The 26,862-nt window shown below is 37.3% G+C and overlaps 1 protein-coding gene across 2 annotated transcripts in view; it reads left to right on the top strand.

Moving 5' to 3' along the window:
• TSC22D1 (TSC22 domain family member 1) overlaps nucleotides 1-26,862 on the top strand; it is a 93,155-nt gene that overhangs the window by 1,111 nt on the left and 65,182 nt on the right. Inside the window, exon 2 of one of the 2 annotated variants that reach the window (XM_015623804.3) lies at nucleotides 63-2,917. In XM_015623804.3, coding sequence (XP_015479290.1) covers nucleotides 96-2,917 — 2,822 coding nt within the window. In that variant the 5' untranslated portion in view covers nucleotides 63-95. Of the gene's footprint in view, nucleotides 1-53; nucleotides 2,918-26,862 lie in introns of those variants that run through there. The other variant, XM_015623800.2, reaches the window with a different exon arrangement.

Below are 26,862 nucleotides of genomic sequence, written 5' to 3'. Positions count from 1 at the left end.
TGTCTGTCTCTTTCCATACCGGGGGATTGCACTCTTAAAATACACCCGATACAATGCACCAGCCTGACTCAGCCGCAGACATTAGTGCTAGGAAGATGGCGCACCCGGCGATGTTTCCTAGAAGGGGCAGCAGCAGTAGCAGCGGCAGCAGCTGCGTTACTGCTCCCACTGCACCAGGTACCGGCGTTGGGAGCGCTGCCCTCTCCGCCGAGGATTATCAGCCGCCTTTGCTGGTCCAGCCGCCGCCTCCATCTCCTGCAGCAGCTTCAACAGCGGGTCCACAGCCGACACCCCCTCATCCACAAAGCCTGAACCTCCTCTCGCAGTCTCAGCTCCAGCCACAGCCCCTTGCACAGACTGGAGCTCAAATGAAAAAGAAAAGTGGCTTTCAAATTACCAGTGTGACCCCTGCCCAAATATCAGCTAGTATGAGCTCTAATAACAGCATAGCCGAGGATACAGAAAGCTACGATGACCTGGATGAGTCTCACACTGAAGACCTGTCATCTTCAGAAATCCTGGATGTGTCATTATCCAGAGCCACTGACTTGGGAGAACCTGAGAGGAGTTCTTCTGAAGAAACTCTAAATAACTTCCAAGAGGCAGAGACTCCTGGGGCTGTTTCTCCAAACCAGCCTCATCTTCCTCAGCAGCATGCTCCTCTGTCTCATCACCCACAGCAGAGTGTTGTGATCAATGGAAGTGTTCATCCCCATCATGTTCATCATCACCACCATCTTCACCACCACCATCATGGACACCATCATCCATCGCATCCTGGGGTGGGTAGTGCCCCAATTTCTGGAGGACCACCACCCAGTCCATCGTTTAGAAAACTATCAACAACTGGAAGCTCTGACAATGTTATATCAACTGCACCAGTTTCTGCTGCATCATCCACTGGTTCCCCGGCATCTGCCGTGTCTAATATCCGCACTACAAGTACTCCTGGCAATTTAGGTATAAGTCCTGCTGCTGGAGCTAGTACCTTAAGTAATATTGGTGGTGGTAGTTCTAGTGTGGCAAGCAATGTGCTTGGTGCTATCAACTTAAGCAACATCATGAGTACTGGTAATGTAAATGCTTTGTCTGGAGCTAGCAGCAATGCTAATGTGAATATCTTGAGTGGTGTTGGCAATGGTACGAGTGCTTCCTCTAGTGTCATTAACAATGTTACTAATCCAACTGCAGGAATGGCAGTGGGATCAAGCCAGCAGCAGCCTGCATCTGGCACATCAAGGTTTAGAGTTGTAAAATTAGATTCTAGTTCTGAACCTTTCAAAAAAGGTAGATGGACATGCACTGAATTCTATGATAAAGAAAACACTGTTGCAGTTTCAGAGGGAGTAGCAGTAAACAAAGCAGTAGAGACGATAAAACAAAACCCGCTTGAAGTGACTTCTGAAAGGGAGAGCACCAGTGGGAGTTCTGTTAGCAGCAATGTAAGCACACTGAGTCACTATACAGAAAGTGTGGGAAGTGGAGAAATGGGAGCACCTACTGTGGTACAGCAGCAAGCATTTCAAGGTGTGGGTCCGCAGCAGATGGATTTTAGCAGTGCTGCTCCTCCAGCAATTCCAGCATCTAGTATACCACAGAGTGTTTCTCAATCACAGCTTGCACAAGTCCAGCTGCATTCTCAAGAAGGAAACTATCCACAGCAGAAGCCAGGGGTCCAACCTCCTGCACAGGCCAGTCTAACCACTGTTACTGGGGTTCAGCCAGCCCCAGTTAATATACTAGGTGTATCCCCATCTCTGGGCCACCAGCAACCTGCTCTTCAGAGTATGGCTCAACAGCAGCTGCCGTATTCGCAGCCAGCACAGCCTGTGCAGACTTTGCCAGTGGTGCAGCAGCAGCAGTTGCAGTACGGACAACAGCAGCAGCAGCCAGTTCCTACGCAGATGGCCGCGGGTCACGTTAAGCCGGTGAACCAGAACTCTGTCACAGGGGCTATGCCAGACTACATTCAACATCAGCAGATCCTTCAGACTCCAGCCCCTGCCATGCAACCAAGTTCTACAGGAGTAGGAGCTGGGCAACCGGTTCCTGTTGCCCAGGCACAGGGCATGCAGCCTTCAGTGCAAGCACATCCAGCTGCTGCCCCAGCTCAGCCTGTTGCACATGCTCCAGCAGCAATACCAGGTGTAGCTGCCGGTGGTCAGATACTAAATGTTGGGCAGCAAGGAAGCGTATCTGCTGTGGTGCAACCACCATCTGCTACAAACCAAATTCCACCTCCAGTTATGCCATCAACGGCTGCTCCTCCATCTTCCCAAGTAGTGCAGCCTGTGCAGACAGGAATAATGCAGCAGGGATTACAGGCTAGCGCTGCAGGCCTTCCTCAACAAATGGTCATTGCTCAGCAAAACACCTTGTTACCTGTACAGCCACAGGCACAAGGAGTAGAATCTGTAGTCCAAGGGATGACTGGCCAGCAGCTGCCTGCGGTAAGCCCTATACCCTCTGCCAGTACTGTTCCTGCACCGAGTCAAGCCGGTTCAGCTGTGCCTCCTGGCATACCTTCTGCTTCTGTAGGTTTGGGACAGCCACAGAACATAGCACAGGCTTCAGCTGTGCAGAACGGCAATTTGGCTCAAAGTGTTAGTCAGCCTCCCTTGATATCAACAAGTATAGGTATGCCAGTGGCACAGAGTGTGCCGCAACAGATGCCACTAAGCTCTGCCCAGTTCCCTGCACAATCACTAGCTCAGTCCATTGTAAGCCAAATCGAAGATGGTAGACGGCCTACAGAACCTTCCTTGGTGGGTTTACCTCAAGCTGCCAGCGTTGAGAGCGGTGGTGGAACATCGGCCGCTTCAGACGGCAGTAGCAGCAACATGCCATCCTCGGCGTCCCTCTTCCCGCTGAAGGTGCTGCCGTTGACAACGCCTCTTGTAGATGGTGAGGATGAGAGGTAAGACTGCCTGTAACTTTATTAAAAGATGGACTCTCTGATAGTTTGATTTGCACTAACTTGCCGGTCTTGTTACAGCCATTCTGTGAAATGAAGCAGTGTGATGTTTAGGTCTAATTAAAATGTTATTTCTCAGGTCTCAGCACATGCAGATATTGTATTAAAGAACTTACTTTTCTCCTTAAAGGGTGGGTTGTATTGATTATGGTTTGAAACTACTGTGTGCATAAATTGTGCTTAATAGTCTGTTCAGTGTGTATATTCCCATTGTGTTGAGGAAGACAAGAATACTGTAGAGTGTGAAAATACTAGTGGTGGTTGCAGTTTAGATTATTAATTATACAGAAATAATTAATATTTATTCTTTGGTATATATTTTTTATAGGATTAAGTCTAGACTTCGTCCTGCCTTAGATTCTCTTTTTACAAGTATTGACTTTTCTAAGGTTGAACCTGTTGTGATTCTGTGGTGTATTCAAAAATCTCTTTGACAGCCAAAAGACACTTAAGGCAGATGAGTATGGTGGGATAAGGGATGTTCACCAACATTGTTGTGGCTCTTTGAATTGAACATGGGGTACTTTTGGTCTTGATGGCTTTGCTTTAAAGCATTAATGCATGATGAGATCGGCACAGGCCTGCCTGAAGGGTGGTGAACCTTTGAATCTGGTGCACCAATTCCGTGCAGTTAGAGTAAGAAAACTGCATATTTTGGTCCCATTTTCACTAGTTCGAAGTACATGTATTCTCTCACCTTTACCTTTTCAAGTAAATGACCCATGCATATGAATATTCTCGTTTCTCTCACAGTGTGTGCAGGGAAGTTGAGACTGTTGTGTGTGCAGACTGAATTGATTAAAACATCAGTTTTAAATTATGATGGTTTGATATTAATTATGCGTGGAAGTCCTCAATGCGTTGAGGACCTTTTGTGATACGGGTTTGCGAGTGGCCAGGAAGACCATTGCTTCTTCCCAAGAACAACTTCTCTAGGAAGCTACATTAATGGGAGAAATAACTTTTAAGATAAATCTTCCCATCTTGGGAATGTGGAGCAGGACAGAAAACCCTAGAAAAACTGAGACTAGGGTGAGGAAACAAGGCACTAAACACAAGTTGAGAAAAATGCCATAGCAATGGGAGGTGAAGCACTTTTTAAATACCTTCATGGTGCCATAACTTAAATCAGGAGTAATACCAGTGGCTAGATTTTACTTATTTTATTTTTTTTTAATGAAATGGGTTGCTGGGAGAGGCTGGATTCTTTTCTTAATATTGAAAGTCCTAACTCTATCAGCAGTCTCTGATTATGTTGATCATAAGGTGTTGACTGCTGTAGTGTCTTTCATCACTTCTTTCTAAGATGCCAGAGAACTATAATGAGTAGCAGCTTGTCTTCCAGGAGTGCTAGAAGACAAGTTCCAACACTGTTGCATTCTGATTATGTTTTTTTAGTCAATAAGTGCATGAAGGTGGTAGAAGACAGATTGAGGTGTTAAAGCCAACAGTGTCACCATTATGCTGCTACCATAACATTTCAGAAATGTTTTTTGGTTTTCTTTGATTTGAATTTTGTAAACCAAGACACTAATCCTTCTCTTCACAGGCCTCACTGGTGTTTGGTGGTGTTACTTGTTTTTTGTTGTTGTGTGGTTGTTGTTTTTTGGTTTTACTTTCTTTTATCAACCAGAAAATCCCCCTAAGCTTTCAGGGGATCCTAGCCCAATAGGAGAATCATAATCTTATTGATACTCAGTGTTTTGGAAAATGACACCTAGAATATGTCTGTACCCTGATTTTAAGAGCATATGGTAGTTTTTCCAGAATGTTTAAATCCCTCAGGGTAACAATAGCCAGAAATACCTTCTTCCTCTGTTGTTTGGCTAGACAAAGATCATATCCTTTCTTCTTCCATGCACGTTGTGTCTTTGTTCAATCTGTCATCTCCAGGTAGACTACACTTTTGTTTAGCTGCAGTTGGAAAACCATTTACATTCTTTACACAAAGCAGGATATGACTCTATTAAATGGAGACCAAAAATAATTGGGTTTTTTTGGCATGGCAGTAGTGGCCAGGTCATTTTTGTGTACAGTCGGACAATTTACAGCAGCACGTTTCCGTGTATATATGTATGTGACATTAAAAACCTAGTGATATTGCTTCTGTTTCTGCTTCCAGGGGATCTCAGGGCAGGGTACTTCTATTGTCATCTTCACTGGAATTCTGGGCTGGAGCTTAAAGTTTGTTACTCACTAAAGGCAGTGCAAGATATGTTGTTACTCTGCTTGTCTCCCCACTTTTCTGGCCGTGGGATCTCTCTAGTTAATTTTTTTGCTGGTTTGTTAGATTATCCCCTCTTTTACAGGAGGTAAAGTGAAGTATATTGTAAAAGGATGTAGGGATTTCAGAAGCAGGTGTATTGTAAATATATGTATTTGAAATCCCCATTTCTCTCGGTCTTATGTGCACACACATATATCACTCAAGATTTCTATCAATACATCCTAAGTGATTCTAAACCTGGCAAAGGAAAAGGTAGGAGAAAAGGAGTGAGTGATGACATAATTGGGCCAGCGAAGTAGCTGTAAAATTCCATTTAGCGTGCCTTTGAAAAAGCATCTGACCCATGTAATACCTTGTATAGATTAACTCCCAGCTTTCCTTAAACCTGTATATAACTGCGTGTAAGGCCATGCCAGTATCTCTAAGTCTGTTCAGTTTTTAGAACACCATTTGCAGCTCTCCCTATGCCTGTTATCAGGGCATGGCCTTTTAAATATAGACAGTGTGGCGTGTATCTCCTTTGAGAACTGTAACCTTTATTTCCCCAGTATGAATGACTTTTATTTCAAGTCGTAGTGAAGATTAGATATTAAAAATGAGCTACTTGGCAGAATGCCATATGGAAAATTAATTTTCAAATGTTACTAAATAAACAGAGAATTTGAATACTACTCTCTGTACATTTTGTATTAGAAAAATAATAATCAAACTGCCGAACAAAAAACCCAAAACCCCAACAAAATCATCAAACACACAGTTCTTATGACTACTCTTTCTTAAGCCTGTTGGGTATGCCATAGATGTTTGTGTGTGTTGGTAGATTCATCATCTCTTAGTGTTTTGGTTTACAAAAATGCAGGTCAGTTTTTTGGCTGTTAAATACTTTTTTTTTTCTTTTCTTAGCTTGAGCCATGGTATGGTCTCAGTGCATAGTTCTTACATAGTTTCTTGGATTTGGAGTGGTTATCTTGATTTATTTCACTACAGTTTTTAAATCTTGCTAATTTTAGACAGGGTCTTTTGAGTTTAGTATTTCATCTTTAGAACTGTAGAACTTCTATTTTCACATGTTTGATATTTAAGCATGGAAGAATGCATGTTTATATCACAGTAAATTTTTTTGTGTACTTAGTGTTGCAAAATGAGTTTTACATATTTTTAGACAATGCTTTGTTGTACAGGCATGCAGTAAAATTTTGTATGGACTTACATAATTTTTAATTTACCTGTAAAGTGAGGACTTTAAAAGTTAATGTGTTTTACAGCATTTACAAAGGCTGCTGTAAGTGAATTTAAAAATAACTTAATCTGAAATGTTGTTTGCCATTACTCAAAAGCAGATTTTGTGAATGAAGGATAAGAGAACTAACAACTGCCTCCCTGTCCTTGACATTTCCTGTATAATTCTTTGCATTCTTAGGCTGGTGCAAGTTTTGTTCACCTGTTTGTGCATGTCATTCAGTGAAGCTGAAGAGACAGGAGAAAAAGATGATGGACGATAAATGCAAAACAGGCATAGAGATTTAAAAGTTTTTTTTTAATTGTCTGACAATCTCATTATTTTTTAAGAGAAACTTTTATTAAAAGATCCATTTAGAAATGGTTTTTTGTGTAGGATGTGTGTTTTTAGTTTTTGCTAAGGTTGTAGAGCAGCTGGAAGATTAAAGCTGAATATGAGAATCAAAAGACTTGTGAGCAGCCTTTGAGAAATCTCTAGCAGTAGTAACTAGTACTAGATTGTAAAGTGAAGTACAGTCAGGAAGCTGGATTAATGTTCATCATGTATGCAGCTACATAATGGAAAGGTTGACCAGGTAGAAGTGAGATTTTTACAGTTTTACAAGTGAAATTTTTACATTTACAATATGGACTAATTCAATACTTTCTTGAAGATTTTAGTAAGCAGTAGTGAATGAAGTAAGGTAGAACTGTATGCATCAATTATATTTTTGGTGAAGTTTTGCATACTTATTTTGATTTTGTAAGTGGTTTTAACGTTTATACAGGCTTTTTTGTTTTCTGGAAGTTTTACTGCTCTATATTTGGTGACAAAGGGAATAGGTACTTTACAACAAAGGATTTCTGGTAGATTAGCATAGATTTGTAATGATTCTGTTTTTTTTTTGTTCCATCTTAGGGGCTTTGGTGTTATTTTATGTTTTACAGATTTTAAACTTGCTTCATAGTCTTGCTACCATTTTGAAAATCACGTGATTTGAGTTCTAGGAGATGAACTGTTAAAAATATCTGTTCATATCTTCAATTGAGCTTTCTGAGGAACTTGAAAAAATTAACCTCACTAATGGCAAGTCAAGTGAGTAGAAAGAGAGAACTTTGATGAAGAAAATGTGTTTGCTGTTGTGTCATGCTGACGAGTCCAGTGTCTCACTTTGTCTGATGGAGTAAAAGATCTGTTGTTGGTGGAATTTGTTAGCTCTGCTCTAAGTAAAGAACAATGCGGAATTTAGAGTCTGCACCTTGTATGTCTGCTGACCAGCTGGGGGTAGCAATACCGTTTTTGATGGAGCTTTTCCTAGCGTCTTTTACAGATGCATTTTCTGTGTGCCATGATACACTTAGAATTAAGGTTTACTGCAGTGCTTGCTATTGCATTGTCTTTCAAGATAGGAAGAACCAACAGATACCAGGTTACAGGTTGTAAAAGCAGTAATTTAGCATTTCAGGCAGATGCTGAGAAATTAATCTCTTCAACTGATTTCTAGAAACCATTCCTTAGCACTGCAGTTTTGGTTGCTCTTTGGAGCAGTGCAATAAATATGAAACCATCTGCGTATGTGAAAATGAGAAAACAAGATTTTAAAGTATTTAATGTTGAAAAACAATCTTTGTTACCGTCTCAGGATTTGCATTCTTTACAGGCTAATCTGAAAATGAAAATTAAACCCACTGACAAATGGATTGGTAGTGAAGTGTTCCAGTCTTTACAAGTTACTGTGATCTAGATAATGGGGAAGAGAGTAATGACACTGTCAGTGGTAAGCTAGCAAAGTTAGCAGAGTGGGAGGGGAAAATAATTAAAAAACAAACACCACCATCTCCTCCAAAAAAACCTAAACAAACAACCCCAGCCCAACCTAGCAACCCCCAATATGCTAATGTATCTTGCTTAGGCATAAATATGGTTATGCTTAGGCTTATGGTTAGCACACCTGTGCTAAAGAAAGACCCCTTATAACCTGTTCATCTTACAGATAGTAATAAAGTAAATAAGCCTTTTCAGGCCTGTTTCCTAACAGCTTAGGAAGTACATCTAATTGTAAACAGTAGTATTGCTACTATGGTCTTTTAAACAAAAAACTGCACACAGCTGAATATCAGTGCAATTATAGCAAGTGTATTCTTGCTATGACCTTTCTGGTAATAACTTGTGATCTGGGTTTGCAGTGTGATGTAGATGAAACATAAAAATTACTAGAAAGGAGTAGTGTGTCTTTGTTCTCATTGACTTAATGCACTGGTTCTTTTTCTATTCTTTTGATTAATTTATAAGACTAAAATGTACTATGTGTAATATGTATTATACTTTAACAAATGACTGAAAACTCCTGTAAGTGGGCCTATACTTTTTATTTACTGCATTTACACCACCAAAAGCAGTGCTATTAATATGGACTAGGGGTACGATTATTCAGTAAATTATTTCATGGTAATGATCACTGTAAATAAGAAACCAGTTTGTTCTTAGCATGGTTGAACAGGAAACCATAGCCTAAAGCTAAGATGGAAAGAGTTCCTGAGTGACTGGAGATACAGCACTTTATTTATTTTAGCCTGTTCTAAAGCATTCAGACTTAGGAATTGCATGATGGAAGTGCAGCATAATTATGGTATCAAATTGGAGCACCTGATCATCCTTCTGGCTTTAATGTCTGGGAGCACATTAACTCTTTGTCTGCCTTTGGAATTTGCTAACAAAGATAGTAATTGTGCTACAGTCAGTGGTGTTGAAATCCTTATCAGCTCATTTTGTGCAAGCCTCCAAACACCCATTGTACATTGTGAGTGTTGGAAGTAGGATTTGGTTTGTGGCTGCAGTTATATGCAAAAATCTCCATCTTCCACTGGAGCTGACTTTCCCTAGAGAGATATTGAGAAGTTATGAATGTTTGGCAGGCAGGGATTATAATGATGCCATACATGCAAGTGGTAGAGCCTGTGGTAGTTTAGGTGTTGTATCACTGTTGGTTACCTTATGGACGAAGTGACTTGCTAGTACCTACTGAATGAGGAATTCTGTTATTGGTGCTGTGCAGAGATGAAGAATGATACTCATCATGTTCAAGCACATCATTATGCTTTACTAATGGGAACTTGTTCAAATTTATGAAGTTTTTTATAATTGCAGAAGTAAGATCTTTAACATACTTTGGTAAAACAAAAAAACACAGTGAACTTTTTCACTGTTTTCTTTGAGCAAACAATTACTTTGATTATAAATTATTTTGGCATTATTGTGTACCAGAAATGACTCCCGAGTTGTTTTTTTTCTACTCTTCTCAACTGGGTTTTGTTAGATGTTTGTCCCTCATGTTTAATGGTTTATTACACTGTTTTGAAATGTTAGTGAGGCTTCCTATATTGATGGATGACCTTTGACAATCAGGATGTAAATTTAAGAATTGTGGGCATTCAGGCTTGAAGTTCTTGTCCCAGTTACTGTTTCTTTCTGCAGCACAGGGTTAGTGATGGTCCGGAACAGTAAAAGTAACTTTTCTTTTTTCAACAGAGAATAGCTACCAAAGCAAACTATTCCTTGTAATTAGCCTTCCTTGCTGGGGCTTGTAGGTATTGTACAGACTGAAATGGGTGTACAATTTTGAAAATATGCTAGAAGAGCAGAGTAAGAAGTAGTTTTGTTTATCCTTATGGCTTGGAAATTTAAGAGTTTTGGAGCTTACTGTAGTTCTCAAAGAGCAACAAATGTACCTACCACTAATGCTTTTTTTTTCCCTCAAGAAAATTCTCAGAAAATGTTTTTGTAGTTGTTTTAATTAAATTTAAGGGATATCTTGTTCATCTCTTTACATGCTTTTGAATAATCCATTCTTTTGAGTGTAGAGAAGTACCATTTTATAAATTGCTAAAACAGGCAGCAGAAGGACTTTCTCTAAGTTTAGACTTAGAGATGAACTTACTACTAGGTGAATGGGACCACAGTCTGTTAAAAAGTACAGGCAGTACTTCTAGTAAGGTATAGATTTGATAGCAACTGGAAGCTAGTTGTAGAGTTTTCTGTAACTTTTTGCATAAGTTTGTTAAATGACTCAGCCAGGCATCTTGTTTGAGCTTCTGTGAAATTTAAGTATTTTCCAACCTTGTTAGGATGTCTTGTCTTTTTTCCATTTTTTGGTCTTGTTTTGTTTTTGTTTGTTTTCTGTTTGTATGTATTTGGCTGTTTTAATTAGCATGGATATCAGCAGGAAATTTTCAGGACTCTGATTTCTTGGTGTGTTACTGAGTTTTGAACTTCTCCAGCCGCTGTTTAAGCAACAGTGTCAAAGTACTGTGCTAAGTACTAGGGATAGTACTGAAAGCTGCTGAAAATGTGGATACACATTCAACAATAGCCTTAGCATCTTAATGCATTTAATAATAGGGTTCTTTTTTCTTACGGTACTGCAGTGTAGCTCTTAATGATGAGTTACACAGGTAACATAATTTCAACATGCAGTGCTATTACTGTATGGTTGTTTCTTTATGCGCTTTGTTACACTTGGTGGATTCCTTCTGTAAGATCACAAGGTGTGGATCAAGTGCAAGTTACATCATATTTTTGCAGATGTTGTTAGTCTTTTTTATTTGTAATCCATTGTGTTGTGGGTCCTAGTTATTAATAACTGAATGTTAATTGTCTTTGGTGCTTATATTTTTAGTCAGTAGTCCTTCTAGTTGACTAAGTGTTAAGTTCTGAATTTGGTATCTATTAAGTGTTGCTTATGCTGGTTTATAAATGGTGTTTGCCTTTAAATCCTTGTAAACAAATACAATAATAGAAATAGCTCTTAAAGTTTCTCCAGTCATTTTGAAGTCTGTGCAATGTAGAGGGATGAAATCCCTGTCATGATGGGAGAAAACTTAAATGCTTCTTAAGCTTCCTCTGACCTTCATTTCACCCAATTCCATCACAGTCATGGATAGATGACAGACATGATGACTGGCAGTCAGCTTTTATATATAAGAAACCGTAGAAATCAAAAAGTCAGAATGTAACTGTATTAAATTTATGTTTCTATATATTTAGTGCTCTTATAGCTATTAAGGAAGCTTGTGATTAAAAATTAACCCAGTAATTCATGTATGATTGCTTTGATGTCTGTTGTGACTGCAGTTTTGAAATAATTTTCTTTATAAGAAAAGCAAGCAAAAATTTCTCAGACAGAATCTGAATAATGAGTGACTTGTTTGGCATATATTGCCACTGAGCTGGGATAAGCAAAAGGAAAAAAAAGCTTCTGTAGATTTCCTGGAAGATTATTTAAGCTTCATAATTTTACTGGATGTATGTGTGTTGAAATATCATAATGTGTTTTTGTACCATATGAAAGATTCCATATTTTTCTGAGGAAGTCTGTCTGTGGACTATAAACAGCATTTTAATTTGTACTTCCAGATTGAGCCTGACAGAAGTGGAATGCTTTTCTTTCCCTTTAGGATTTCGTGAGGGTTCATGCTGTAATGCTTGCCATACAGAAAAGGGATGTAAAGGGAAGGAGAAAAATTTAGGATGTTTCGTGATTATTGTGTGTGTGTGTGAACTTGTGCATGGTATTAGTTGTAATTCTCCCTTGATGTCACTTTCAGTAGAGGATTATCAGACTATAAGCATCTCTGAAATCTGTTAAGGAAGGATTTTATGGTAATAATTAGTTTATATTTAGCATTATTGTTTGTTTATGTTATAAGCTATTCAGTGAAAAATCCTGACCTGGCCTTAACTTGAAATGTCTCCTGAACATCTTGATTTATTTGTTTTTGAAATTCTTTGGTCTGGAATTCTTAATATTCCTTATCTGTATGTATGCATATGGGAATATATAAAGATTTTTTTTAAATAAAACAATCTGATGTAAACCTACTGGTGAAAGAATTGCTGCTTTTACAGTCTCATTTCTTGCAGTCTTACAAAGTAAGACCAAGTGAAAATAAAAGGGACCATGAGTTAATGAGTACGTACTTTAAGTACTTGTTAAATAATTTACTGTAGCACCCAAATGAATTCAAGGTATAAATGTACCTCTTTAATCTGCTGAATGAGGTTATTATGTTAAGAATGGATCAGCATATTGCACTGCCAAGTGTTTCTTTAGTAGGCCTAATATCCCAAATTGGGTGAAATGTCGAATTGCTCATAAATGTTCAGGGATTGGTGTAGGATGTGCATGTGCCTCCATGTTGTTTTTTTTTTTCTTTCCAAGTGTATGAGTCCTTCCAGTTCTGTAATTGCTTGTGAAAAAGAGGAGTTTCTTAGCCTGTATTTGATTGGAGAGAGAGAAGGGAGGGTAGAAGGTGTGAAAGAAATGTTCATGATGCTGGCTTTGGTTTTCTTCTTTCTTTCTGGTGGGGAAAGGCATTTCAATTTTTGAAATACTGTCAGACATGCAGTGTGTCAGTCAAGTATATGCAGTTGTTGGCAGTACAGCCTCTTCCTATTTGTGGCATATTAGCTAAAAGGCCGTGTTGTGAATTGGTGCTCTGTTTTGCTGTCTGCTTTATAAGAAAGAGCAGAAAATATGTCGAAGGACTTGGTGTCTGATTTCCATACAGCTTCTGAAGTGATGCTTTAAGACGTGCAAAATCCTAAATGTTTTCAGTGGTTTATGTAGAAACAGAGCAGCAAAGCAGGATTAGTAATCTCTGTGTTCCTGTGGAGTTGTACCCTGTTAATGAAGTGCATCATCTCTGGAATAGCACTGCACTGAAAATTGAGCTGCCATTTTGCCACAGGCATGGGTCAGCCTCTTCAGGGGGTCTCACCAATTGCCCTTGGGGTGTGTAGATCTGTAGTGCATCGTAGTATTGGAGGTGGAGAAGAAACTGAGCAGTCTTTTATTATTTTTATTCCATTTATTTCACTGGAATTTAACATGTGAATGGAAGATAATGATTTGCATAAAGATACCTTCAGCTTCTAGAGCACTGTGATCTGTGGAAGGAGAAAAAGAAATACTAGCATGTTATAGCAGACAGATGTAGTTATCTTCACTTCCTGCATTTGTCTGACCATCAGAAACCAATATGGAATCTTTATTATGTATGTTTACTGTCCAAATTTTTAAAATATTTAGAACAGGTTGTTGTTTTTTTTAAATTCATCTGAAGTTACTGAATAAAAATATTTTCTCTGAAAAAGTTCTCCAAAGACTTTTGTAAAGGACATTGAAATTGTATGAAGTATTCATATGTATTTTCAGATAGAGGCTTGTCTTGATACTTACATATTTAAGCATGCCTCCTTCTTAATACTTTTTATCTGGAGAGATGTTTAAGGAAACCTGTTTGCTTTTTTTTTTCTTTTTCTAAATTTTATTTTAAAAAAGTTTCCTCCTATTCCAAGCTCTGAACATAATACGCTAAACCATTCTTAATGGTTTTGAAACATATACATTTTGTAACTATCTAAAATGTTCTAATTGTTTTTATATTAATATTTTATATTGCAAGAACAACAATAAAGAACAAAAATGCACCCAAGCCCTTCGATATCTTTTTGTTAAATGATGTTTATGTAATATGTTAGCGAGAAGATAAGTCAGATCAATATAAGACCCATGAAATTACCTAAATTCCTGACATCCATCCTTCTAGTTTGGCTTTAAAATCCTGTGATTTTGTGAATTTACTCTTTAAAAATCCTTTCTTGAAGTTGCTGTCAGGTTGCTCTGGATTAGGCCTTGTAGCCCTTGGGAGTGCAGGCAAATCTTGTGCTTTTGTTAGTGTGATCGCTAGAGTCACACATACTGTATTCATCAAATGATATAGCCGTGTAGCTGTGTGCAGCTTGGCAGTGTGAGGTCTGTGCTCACAGTTGGTCAAATATAAGTTTTGGTTGTCTGTAGCAGATTGTAATATGAATACGTAGGGTTTCTGTAAATTATATGCTAGAAATTCTTAATGCATTTTCTACTAAAAACTTCTGTTCTGGATACCATTCTCAAAAAATTCAATTACAATATGAAAAATCATTAAATGAAATAAATATTTTCTGTAGCATTTTATAACTTAAGTTATATACTCTAACCCAAGATGTGCATTTAAAGTGATGTTGTTAAAATGGTTTGTTTCATTGCAGAATTGTTCAAGCATATGGGTAACCCTTTTTAAATTATTTTTTTTTTCCCTCATCTGTTACATGTTTTTCACAACTGATTTATGTTGTCTGCTTCTGATGAAGAGGCAAGATTTAGAAACAAAGCCGTTTCAGAAAGCATGAGATTGCTGAAAAGATTTTAATTTTCTTTCAGAAATATGAGTTAAAAGAAGTAACTAGCATTGGTATTCTCATCTTCCTAATGTGACCACAAGAAAACTGTACCAAAAATAATTGCAGGGAAAGTAGCCTTTTTTCTTCATGAAAGAAGATCCAGCCATGTCTGAATACTCTTTAATTATAGTGTCTGTCAGTGAATGTGACTAGTTTCTGTGAGATTGTTCTTAAGTGGTAAACAAGGGTTGTTTTTAATCTCAAACTGGTAAGAAATGGTTTGAAATACTGTGTCTGAAGAGATGTGCATTTTTTTCTGGTGAAGTAAGCAGTTTTTTCTCTAAGTATTGATGTGGATTTGACGAAGATGGCACAGATAGGAAACATGAAAATTAGAACATTTTGCTTCTGGCTGTTTTGAAAATGAAAACTGAATAGAAGGTGTGTTTGAAACATAGCAATGAACACCAGAAATGTCACTATGGATGCTGTTGACTTGGCAGATAGATTTTCCTTGAAGGATGATAAAGTTAATTCACCCAACTGAGTAACTGATAATAGAAAAAAGACGTGCTGAAGAGAAGACTCAATAAGAACCCTGTGAAGTGAAGGACTTGGAAATCCTGGATTGAGGTCTGCCTTTTGAAGCACTTTGCTGTATGGATTCCAAGTCTTTAACTACTAAAACCTTTTTGAACCTTTACCTAGAAGAAAGGTGTGTAGAAATGTATGTATGTCTGTTAGCTTCAGTATAATTTCTTGGGAGGGGGTGGAAGAATATATTATCTTAATAGTTCATGGCTGGAGGCCCAATGCCATGGGGAGAAGTGGCTAGTGGAGAAGCATTTGGCCAGCTGGAGTGGGTTTTGTGGAGTCTGGCTGGTATGACAGTGTTGTAGGGATGCCATATGTCCTTGAAAGTGACTGCTTTAATCAATGCTTAACTGCTGAGGCCAAGACAATACAGATTTATAAGCAATAGAAGCAATTGTTTGATGTTAATTGTAGGTTTCTTAGGTTAGTGTGTTTTCTATGTACAAATTGTATTGCAAGATTTTATGTAGTGTATTTTCTTTGCTTGGTGTGAACTGTTGGTATTTTAACTTCATTACATGGCTCTGCTTACTTGCTGAAGTACATGCTTCAGAACTTTGTTCTGCTTCTTTCCTGATAATGTTGGCAAAATGCAAAACTTGCTGAGCTAGGTTATGCTGCATGAGCTAATGCATCCCATTTCTAAGCCTGGGATGATGTTTTAGAGTTTTTCTGCTTCACCTTTGTGTTGTGTGCTTTTTCCATTTTGTTCAGTTTGGTTCAGCATCTGCTGTTCTTTACTTGAAGACTGCTGATAAATAGTAAATACTTGGGTTCAGGAAAGTGACCCTTCTGTTGTTGAGTATGAAGAGTAGAAGCAATAAAAGGGAGTAAGGAAAAGAAAGATATGAGGGATTAACTAAAGTTGGTGCGCTGCTAATTCTTTGTCAGATTGTGAGACCTCCATTTGTATTATTTTCACTTCTTTGTATTCTCAGAAAGTCTTCTGAGAAATTCTTACTGAACCAGAAGGCCTTTGTATTGTCCTTGTAGACTAGGTTTGCTTGCTCCAAACATTTGGTGTCTGTATGAAGTGGAGCCCATGTCAGGGTCACTGGTTTTGCTTTTCTCTTACATCACTCATATATTCTCCAAGTTCAGTGGAGTGTCCTACCCTGGTCGTTTTTGCCTTCCTGAGGATTTTCTCACCCACTATCACTATGGTGAATTAGTATGTTTGAGAGTTCAGATCTCTTGTCAAATGTGTCAGAAGGATCATTTGGTTTTGGACAGATAAAAAGCACAGAATGTCCATGTTGTAAATGAAGAAGGTAATATAATTTCTTGGAAAACAAAAAGCTGCTGTTGCTGAGGCCTGTCCTACAACATCTCAAAATAGAGTTGTGGTGTATTTTTCTTAAATGACGAAAGATAATCTACGTTATCTTTTGGAATTCAAAATGAACCAATCAAGTAATATCTAAACCAAGGAGTAAATCTCTGAAGTTGAATGATAAACCTACATCAGACTTTTGACTGAGACATTGACTCATAAGGAGCCTTAAAGCTGTGATGGCACATTCACCTTTTTTTTGTGCTTTAAATTATAAATGAGGACTAGCTTATATTATGATCTAGGCTGTGTGTGCCTATGTTCCCTCCAACAATTTGGGAACAAGAGGCCACGGGTAAAATTGCCTTGGCTAATATTAAGATTTTGTCTGTAGAGCTCATTGCCCCAAGATCTTGTGGAGACCTACAGGGAGAAAAAAAAAGTTTAGAGGTTGTTGCACCTTTAAAGTTTGCCCTACTCTTTCAAAGCAGGGACCAGAAATTAAGATGTTGTGTAAGTAGAAGCAAGATATTTGTGGTTTCATTAAGAACAAAAACACTTATTCACAATTATTACTTTTCAGGAAGCTGTTCTTGTGCTTGAAAAATGTAATGGTCAGCACAGCAATGGCTCAAAATAGCATTTTGGATGCTATAGCACTGGCATTAGAGCCTCATTGGCAAACATCCAAGAGGCCTGTAAAAGAAGAAAGTGCCTTAAATGTTAAAGCTTCAAAAGTGTCTGTTTAAATTTTATTTTAATTTCTGTTTAAGTTTAAATTCTGAAATTTTCCAATTATATGCCTATTTAGTAAAATATTTGAAAGTGAGCTTAAAATCCTGTGGAAACATGAAAGAATTCTTATTTGCAGCACAAAATAACTATATTGATTATAGGAGTGCATGTAGGTAGATAGCTGCAAAGAATTACTCAACTGTACAGAGTCAAGTGGTCACTGTACCAGTGAGATAAAAAGAAATAATTTCAGTAGCTGGATTTTTCTGTTCTCCCTGCTTGTGTATTTTTCAAATTCTTAGTTGCATGTTAGGTTACAGTGTAGGCCTTTCTAGGTCAGTTCTTCTTTCTAAACATACAAGTAGGTTTATTGGTTGCCTGATGCAATTGAGGTGTGTTTGTCCTTTTGCAGGACACTGCTGGTACCAGAGGGAGGGGTGGCCTTTAGCAGCCTCCTTCTCTGCTTTTCCCTAATCTTGGTACTTATATCCTGACTTGGGGTAGGAAAGATGCTTCTGTTGTAAAAACCCCTCTTAGGTCTTCTTGGATATCTCCTAGCTGTTGCTAATGAATGAATAGGCAACTAGCAAGCATTTAATGTTACAGGGTTCTCAATTTTATTGCTGCGTAGGAAGGACTTGGAATAAAAGATGGTAAATGTTTCCTGTGCTTCCATGTGTAATTGCATTGGGTAAATGCTATTACCAAAGTTGTTGTGAGTGGTCTTCACAGTAAAAAAAAACAAAAACAAGACAAAACAAGAAAAAAAAAGAGAATTGGACATTTTAGGTTGATTAGTCTCTCTGTGGTCATTTTTGCAACCAGGACACCAGGAGTTACTTTTTTAAAATTAGTTAACTAGGACTCTGAGATCTGGCATAAGTTTTAAAAATACGTCCTCATCACAGTGCTCCTTTTTCAAATGTTTTAAGTAATTAACATAGAGTAGGAATTTGACTTTATGCTGCTAATAAATACTGGAGCATATATTCCAGGACTTCTGAGTTGCTGGCATATCTGATTCTCTGCAGATCAGGAAGCACGTCACAGGTCACCTAAACCCTAAAGGAGAAAAGTAATCTACTTAGGCATGGTTTTTTTTTTTTCTGACTTTATTTATAACTTCTAGTTTGAAATATATTGAAAATAGCTTTCTTTTCATTGTGTTGTATTTTTGTTTTAATCCATCCAACAGTGGAGGAGGAGGTTTGTATCTTGTCCAGTTGTGGGTACGAGTGTTGTGCTTAGACAAGACCTGAATGTGATCCCCCAAAGGGTACCACTGTGGGAAAAACTTGTGTCCAAACCTGGGTTAAGACAAGTTCCAGGTAATGGATCTACCATTTCTCTCCAGCTAAATATTAGTATTGTGTTTGATCCCCACCACCTGTTCCAGACCCCCACTTCAGAGGCTGGAGGACTCTGCAGACTTTTCAGGTGTTATACTTGGTGTTTGGAGAGGATGTTTGGTTAGGTTTTAAAGTGGAGTGTACTGTGGATTATATAGAAATAATGCACGGTGTTGCAAGTTAACAGTAAAAAGAGTAATAAATTTAGAAATGCAGGAAGCCTGTTGATCTTGTTTTAAAGATAAAAAATTTGGTAGAACTAAAGTTTTTTTAAAAAATTTATTGCAGTTATTAAAGTCATTAAGTAACTGTAGTATGTATTTACTATATAGAAAATGTTACTTTAAATGTTTGCTGCCACATAAGGTAACATTTGAGGGCATTACTCTGAAAATACGAAATTCAAAATTCAGTGTAATACATTCCAAGTCTTTTCATGGCATATAGCTAATGTATGAAGCCAGTTAGCAAATGTGTTTTTACTTAGTGTCTTGGCATGAATTTCTAGTCTTCGTGCATGTTTTTTTGTCTGTAACCTATTTTATGTAATAAGTTGATCTGTAGTACCTTTCCGTAGCCTTAGTAAAGTGTCCTGAATATGAAATTAGAATATGCTAATTAACATGTCTAAAATAGGATTAGCCAAGTGTTTTATTTATGCCTTAACTACTATTCAGGAAATTTTTCTTCCTCATGCTGGGTAGTCATTTACACCATGTTATTGTTTGGGTGGTACTGTAATATGCTGTGTTTGTTGGGAACACTAAGGTGATGGATTACTTGTTCAGTAGGTTTTTAATATGTTAAACTTTTCAGAAAATATGTGCAGAATTACTGAAAGTGGAATAAAATATTCATAAAGGAATAATGACTAAAACTATGTTAGTCCTTACCATGTGACACATCTTTCTAATGTCTACTGGAAGAGGCACAGACATGAACATATTATATTCTTGGAAGAAAAACTGCTAAAGATTGAGGAGGGTGATGCAATTACATGTGTAAACTACTAGTGCAGCTCTACTCTTAAGAAAATGTACCTGATCCTCTCTGACATAGCTTCGTTGATACATCTGTAAAGCATCTGAAGAAAAAAGGGGCCTGTGGAAGTTGTGGCTTCATTGACTTGTAATTTTTGGATTTGTTTTGTATCCTGAAAGAGACAGCAATTTATATATTGCTGAGCAATATGGCCTCTGAAGATCAGGAGCAGAAGCTTGACTGCATGGGAGGACTGTGCACATGAAGGTGGTTAGGTACCCAACATACAGGATAAAGAAAGGGTGCTGATAATTATCACTAAAAGGAGTATGTTCTTTAGAAATAAACATTCCCCACATGAATATTTCTAAACACTGGTGGGTGAGAAGGGGCAGGTAGGAAGATAAAGCCAAGGCTGCAAGTATATCCCGTTCCTCCAGATACTGCTTTCTAACAGTATGTGTTTCAGCCTGTTATTTTAAGCTGCTATACTGAGTATGTTTAGGTATATGTAATTAGACTGGCTAGCATATTTCAGAAATATTTTCCATACTGTCATTGACTAGAGCATCGCACTGAACTTACAAGTGTTAATCTTGTCTTTTTGTCTTCCATATTTATGGTACTGTATGATGTTTAAGATGTGCATATAAGAAATGTCTGTGTATGTGCTGCTTCCTAGATGCAGCAGGATATGTTTGTGATGAACACTCCAACAGTAAGAGACTAAACTACTCTGAACTAGCCATGTAGTTCCATAGAACAGTGGCTGCTGGGTTGGAGAAGTTTATAAATCTAATTAGTCTAATAACTTAGTGCCAGAAATTTTAATAGGTGCCTTTTGCAAAACCTTCTATTATGCAATCAGTTTGTTATTTCGGCATTAGTGTTTGAAGTGTGCAATATTGGTTAATAGGCTTTGGAGATGGATGGAATTTTATTTCTGCTGGATGAGGACTTTAAGCAAAGGTGTTCCTGATGCTCTTCCTTTTAATTACTTAGAACCAAGAATTGTATTGACTCTCTTTTGCCTTTGAAAAGAATTGTCACTGCTATTTGTGCTTTGCAAACATTCATGCTCTTGTAATTAGGGGTTTGAGACTAATGGAAGGAAATTATGAAAGGGATTGCTGAGTTTTTAGTATTGCCAAGTTTAGATATTTAGGTTTGGTTAATTGATGTGGATTAAATACTTTTAAAAACCGTACCAAGATGGTACTGAAGTTTTTTTCACTACAAAAAATTAATATGTAAGTGTAGAGTAAGGATGAACACAAAACTCAGAGAAAAAAATAAGCCAGAACAGCTCAGTGCATAATTTATGCAATGTAAATTGCTTTGAAATTGGTGACCCCTGATGTCATTGCCCTTAAAAAATGCAAAAGGGAATAGAAAAGCTTGCATGTTATGTAGATCTTGACTGTAAAGCTTGTCATTCATTCTAGTGTCTCTTGAAAAAATTATAACCTGCTAAAATCTAGCAGCTTAAGGAGTCATCAGATGGAATAGAATAGGTGTAGAAATTGGAATATGAGACTGAAAAGCAAATATTTTTGCACTGTTTGAAATTAATATGGAATATGTGACCAGTTGTTAGGGCTTTGGGACCTGATTCTGATATTTGTGTAATGCTAATTTTTCTGTTCTGGTTTGGATGATTCCCCCATGTAATTTTAGGTTTTCAAATGATGCACAAATGAACCTAACATTGCATTTTATTTGTACTAATACATTTTGTCCTTTAAAGGTTAATGTAATCAGTTCAAATAATTAGCTATGTAATAGAAAGCATACTTAGTAATTAATAAAATCCCATTGAACCTCAGATTTAATGCATGGAAGTCCAGCTGTAGGAAGATGAACAAGTACTTTCCTTTTTAATTGATATTTAATGATTCTTGCAGTCCTAGATAGATCTAGAAAAAGCATTCTTAAGATATTTGTATGTGATTATTTTTGTGCTGTATCTAGGCAGCATGAATTTCAAAGCCTTTGACAAATGCCTATTATTTCTAGATATTTGGAGCCCATTTTTCCCTGGAGGAAGAGTGATGTATCCAGGGAAGAATTTTCTATTGGAGTTTACTCATAGCTGTCTAAAAATTCATTGAGATTTTTGCATTACAACTGCTTATCAATGCTTTGGTGTTTTGATTATTTTTTTTTGTCAGAATGGCTCTCTAAGGAACATTTGCAAGACAGAGGAAAATGTGAATTGCTGTGATATTTGAATTTCTGACATAGAGCTGATTATATTAGTTCTTTGAACTTCATCTATCTCTAGTAACTGTGAAACTCAAAAATAGGAATCCAGATACATTCCTTGAAGATTTTGATTTCTCATAACTTCGACATTTGAGTAGTTTTTGAAGCTATTATGTATTTAAGGTTTTTATTAATGTAACTTCAGTTGAAAACATGTTCAAGAGACTACTGAAGTCACTGGAATTGCACATCTTGTGTTACACTTGTCCTAGTGTGTTTGCAGTATAATGTGTTCTTTATTATTAATGTGGCCATTAGCTTATGAAAGCTAGGAGATAGCTTAAAATAAGTTGTTGATTTTTAAAATCTTATTTTATAATAAATAATATAGAAGTGTGATATGGAATGTCCATGACAATTTCAGTCTTGGGTCCAGTTTAAATAAGTCGATGTCTTTAGTGGTGCCAAGAAACTGTCAGTGTTTACTTGACGGCTAGGGAGGAACAACTTTGTCTCCTTAATTCTTCTTATGGATTTAATACAACTCAGTGTTTGAATGCTGCAATAACAAATGAATTCAAACAACCAAAAAAATCCCTCGTGCTAATATTCATGCTTCCACAGTGGATATCTTACTTGCTTTCTTGCTCTTTTGGTTTATTTAGTAGTCTTGCCATGTACTCTCTTCAAACCCATGTGTCCCAAAGCATCCTGATGAAAATCTCTTGAGGTCAATCAAAATCTTGAATGAATTACAAGCTTTACAGTCAAGATCTACATAACATGCATGCTTTTCTAATCCCTTTTGCATTTTTTAAGGGCAATGACATCAGGGGTCACCAATTTCAAAATGAAAATAGTGTCCCTGAACATTACTTACTGTCTTTGCACTTTTTGGAACTTGCTCTTTGAATCTTCTATGTCTGTTCACACTTTTTTTTTTTTTCATGCCTTTTGGTGTTCCCTAGGTCTTGCAGATAGAAGAAAATTTACACATTTCCTGTAACTGTCTCTTTGCTCTTCAGTTTCAAAACAAGTAGTTTAAATAAGAAATACAGATATTGGACTGTATCAGTTGGAAAATAATTTAACATCTTCACTAATTGTTTTACACTCTTGAAATTAGGACTTTAAGAGAGCAAGCTTTTTATGTGATACCCTAAATCTGCTGTATATAACTCTTTAGTGACAAATTAGTTATAGACAGTTTGTGACAGTGCAGGCATGGTATATGGCCTGGAAGAAATGGTTGACAAATAAAGAAGGACTTCCCCTAAATTGGGAAATACCAAATTGTGACATGTGTAAACAAGAAAGTTTACCAATTTGATAATCAGGTGTCAGAATGATATCTTAAATATAACTACCTTGTGGGCTGGTGGCACGTTGTGCATCACTGAATGTTTGATAGTTCCTGTAAAGAAAAAGCCTGTTTTTCCAGAAAGTAGTACCTAGGACTCAAAAATGAAGCTTCTGTTTCTTACCAGGAAGTACCATTATTACACACTCCTAAAAAATGGGCAGGAGTTGAGGAAGGTGGTCTGTTAGTTGCTAGCCCTGTTTGTTCCTGCATCTCAGAAGCTGGCGCACTGGGACATCTTGCAGCATATTCTTTTGTAGCTTCTTACTGCTTTCTGCTAGTTAACCCTGCTGTGAGCAGTGGGGTTTGGACCAGGTGGTCTCCAGAGATCGCTTCAGCTAGTTGGTGATCCTGTGAGAAATTCCGTCTACGTCCATAAATTTTTCTTTTAAACTCTATTAATTAAAATGTGGGGAGATAAGATACTTGTTTGGTGATTCTATTTTATTTTTTTTAAAAAATGAACATAGAAATTGGGACCAATGATTGTAAAACCAGAACTGAAGGTGGTGCTTCACTAAAACAAATAATGTTCTTCCTCAATCACAGAACTGAAACCAGAAACCTTAAATGTCTTAGGTTGATGTATGGACTGCAAGCCAGTGTTTTATTAATCCTCTTAAGCTTGCAGTTAATTACTGGTTCTCTAGAACACACCTTTAACTTACTCCTGACACACACCTGTAGTTTTTTTTTTTATTATTTTTTTTCCCCCCAGGAACATTTTTCATGAAACTTTATATACATACTGGCTGCAAATTCCATTGGCTGCTTTTTTTCAAACAGATTGCTTCCTTCCTGAAGTCCCTTTACCTTTCTGTTTTCTGTCTGTACCTTTGCCTTTCTCCCTAAACTGTTGGTTTGTTTTATTTAAAGGCTTCAGATAGGATGTTTTGGAAAGATGTAAGCAAATGTGGTGAATTCACTGTAGCATTTTGTCTCTCTTAAGCCCATGGTTGTGGCACTGTTTACTATCCATATTTAGTTTATTCTAATACATTATACAATCGTAAGTTTAACTTAAAACTAGCGAGTTTTAGGAAGTGACAGAATTTGTGTTTTATATAACATATCATAAAAATGAGTGTTTGCCATCAGTATGTAAAACTATGTTATGATGGTGAAAATACATTTTAAATTAATTTAATTTACTACACTGTAGTTTGAAAGAGAGAGAGAGCATCTATCTTTCTTTAAAGCTTATGGAAGGACCATGAAAAAACTTGTTGTTCCTTCTGCAGTCTGTAACTAGTGCTTGCCTATTTTACCCTCTGGTTATAGCCATATCATGTTCCTTTTTCTGGCTCTTAGAGTCTTGGAATCTACAGTGAAATTGGCAATGCTGCTATGAGCTCAAACGTTTGTGACTGAAGGATTATGAATTATGTTATGCATATTTTTGGGGAGATACCTAAGGAATGAGAGTCTTGGTTTTGTTCCTGTGTTTGAATTCCTTTTCACTGGTGTTCATAGAAGGGAACAGAAACTTGAAGTAAAGAATTGTAAAGTTTGACAGAGAATTTGCAGCTGTCTGTCAGCAGTTCCACTTTTTGTGGTACACTGTTAACCTATTTCTTTGGGAAGCAGCCTGCAAGCTTCTGGACAGCTGACAACCTGTGCAGGTGCAATACTCTTTCCAGAGTGAGCCGCAGCTGGATAGGCAGGATTGTCACAGGAGGGGAGAGACATCCATTGTATGCATCTCTAACTCTCAAGGGTTCACTAGGCCTACAGAGGTACTTCAGACTTGCTGTTTCTGGATATTCCAGAACTGGAAGGTTTCTGTTCATTGCTTTCTTATTTTGTGTCTTCTGATCTGGTAGAGAATGTGGTGTAAATGCATGTGGAGTGAAAATAACATGCTCAGACTATCGTTAGACCAGTAATTCAGAACTTGTTAGGTCTTCGTGTGGGTTTGCTTTGGCCAGTAAGCAGACCAGAGTGAGTGTGTTGGAGCCTAGGAAATGGAATATGCTTTTGAACTGCTGTTCATGTTTATTCCAACTATTCTTTTTCCTGTTTGCTGAATTGCTAAATGGCTTTGGTAAATAACTTGAGGGAAAACAAAGGTGGAGGAATTGGCAGCTGCATGTTTCTCTTCAAACACCCTATCGTGAGCCTGTTGATGACCTTTTCATGAACTTCTGTGAAACTTTTTCAAAAACCTTGGATGTTGGGAGTCAAAAGAAACAGGAGAGGGAGGTGTCTAGAAATCTGTCTTCCCTTTGCCAGGTTCTGTATTTTGGGGGACCGATGATTTCATCATGACAACCGTAGTTTTACAAATGCTGAACGTGTTTTCCCATGGTGCGTCTTCAAGATATATATTGAAAGATAGCAGTTTCATGGCTGACAAACTGCTAGTCTTGCAAATATCCTGAATGTGCCTTGATGAAAAGGAAAGCAAGTCTAAGGATCAAGTCAGCATGAGAAACAAACCAATGATTCGAGCTTCCTAATTGAGTTAAATTACCTGAAAAATCAGACTCCAAGATGTTTTCTGAGATTGTAAACTATCTGAAAATTGTAGGAAGGCATTCTTTGGGTACACAGCATAGGATTCTGTTGCCTTTCTGCTGTAGTCTTAGATTGAGAATTGCCAAATTCTTTTCAACTAGTCTTTTAGGATGAGCTTTTTTTAACGTTGAGCTCTTTCTGAGAGGATATGGCACTACCTTTCATAAATATTTTTTAAGCGTGATTTTGCTTCTTTGGAAATACTTTGAACTTTGTTTTGTGTAGGTGGAACAAAAATACGGTCATGTGTAGTTCTGTTGTACTTTTGACTTAACTATTGCATACCTTTTTTTTTTCCCCCACAGGTTTGTTTTTCTAATAAAACTATTTGAGTTATAGTTGATTCTCAGTTACATGGTTTTTTTTGGATGCTACTAATTCTAGAACAGACAAGTCTCACTTAATTTTTTCTAAAATGCTCTTGTACTGGTGGTCTCAAAAGAAGAATGCTCCTGAAACTGGGACAAGGATTCTTCACTCAAAACCATTTGAAATTGGAGAAGACATTCAAAACATTTTTTCCCTGCTTTGGTTGATGGAGGAAGAGATTTCTAAAATGTTGGGTACATAAAAACTGGGAACTTAATGTTCTTCTCTCCCAATATGAGCAATTAAAACAAATGTTGAGAAGAAAAATTGTATCTATTGCAAAATATTCTTGACAGGGCCTAATTTCTTCAAGTACTTGATTGCCAGCTCTGGTAAGTGCTGATGTGTTCATTGATCATCCAAAAAAAAGTGTGTGTAGAAATTCAGAATTAAAAATACACTTAAAATTATGAGTTGTAAATTCAACTGATCGGGCTCTTTGAAGTACAACACAAATAGATGTGTACTGGTTGGAAATTTTAAAGACTGAAAGCTATCTTCCTGTGAATCCCCTGCGTTGCTTGTTTAAAACTTAATACAGTCTGATTTCTCAAACGTCCACTGTAAATTTTAGGGCCCTTTTTTATTTGTTTTTATTGTGTGCCTCTGCTAGAAAAGTTTCAGTTGCAGGGTACCTGTGATGCCTTTTAAATTTTTTGCACAGCGATGCCAGATGTCTTTATACTATCCTTCATTCAGCCTAAAGTAGTAAGATGGAACTAATAACAAAAAAAGGTTTTGCCAGCTTTATGTGTTACTTAGAAGGATAGCTTTTAATATTAGCTCTCTTGTCAAGCATAGCAACCACTTCTATTAATAAATATTTTTGCCAGTAA

This window comes from Parus major, chromosome 1 (genome assembly GCF_001522545.3).
Source record: "Parus major isolate Abel chromosome 1, Parus_major1.1, whole genome shotgun sequence".
In the NCBI taxonomy this organism is placed as follows: domain Eukaryota; kingdom Metazoa; phylum Chordata; class Aves; order Passeriformes; family Paridae; genus Parus; species Parus major.
This window is presented reverse-complemented; position numbering and strand designations above follow the sequence as displayed.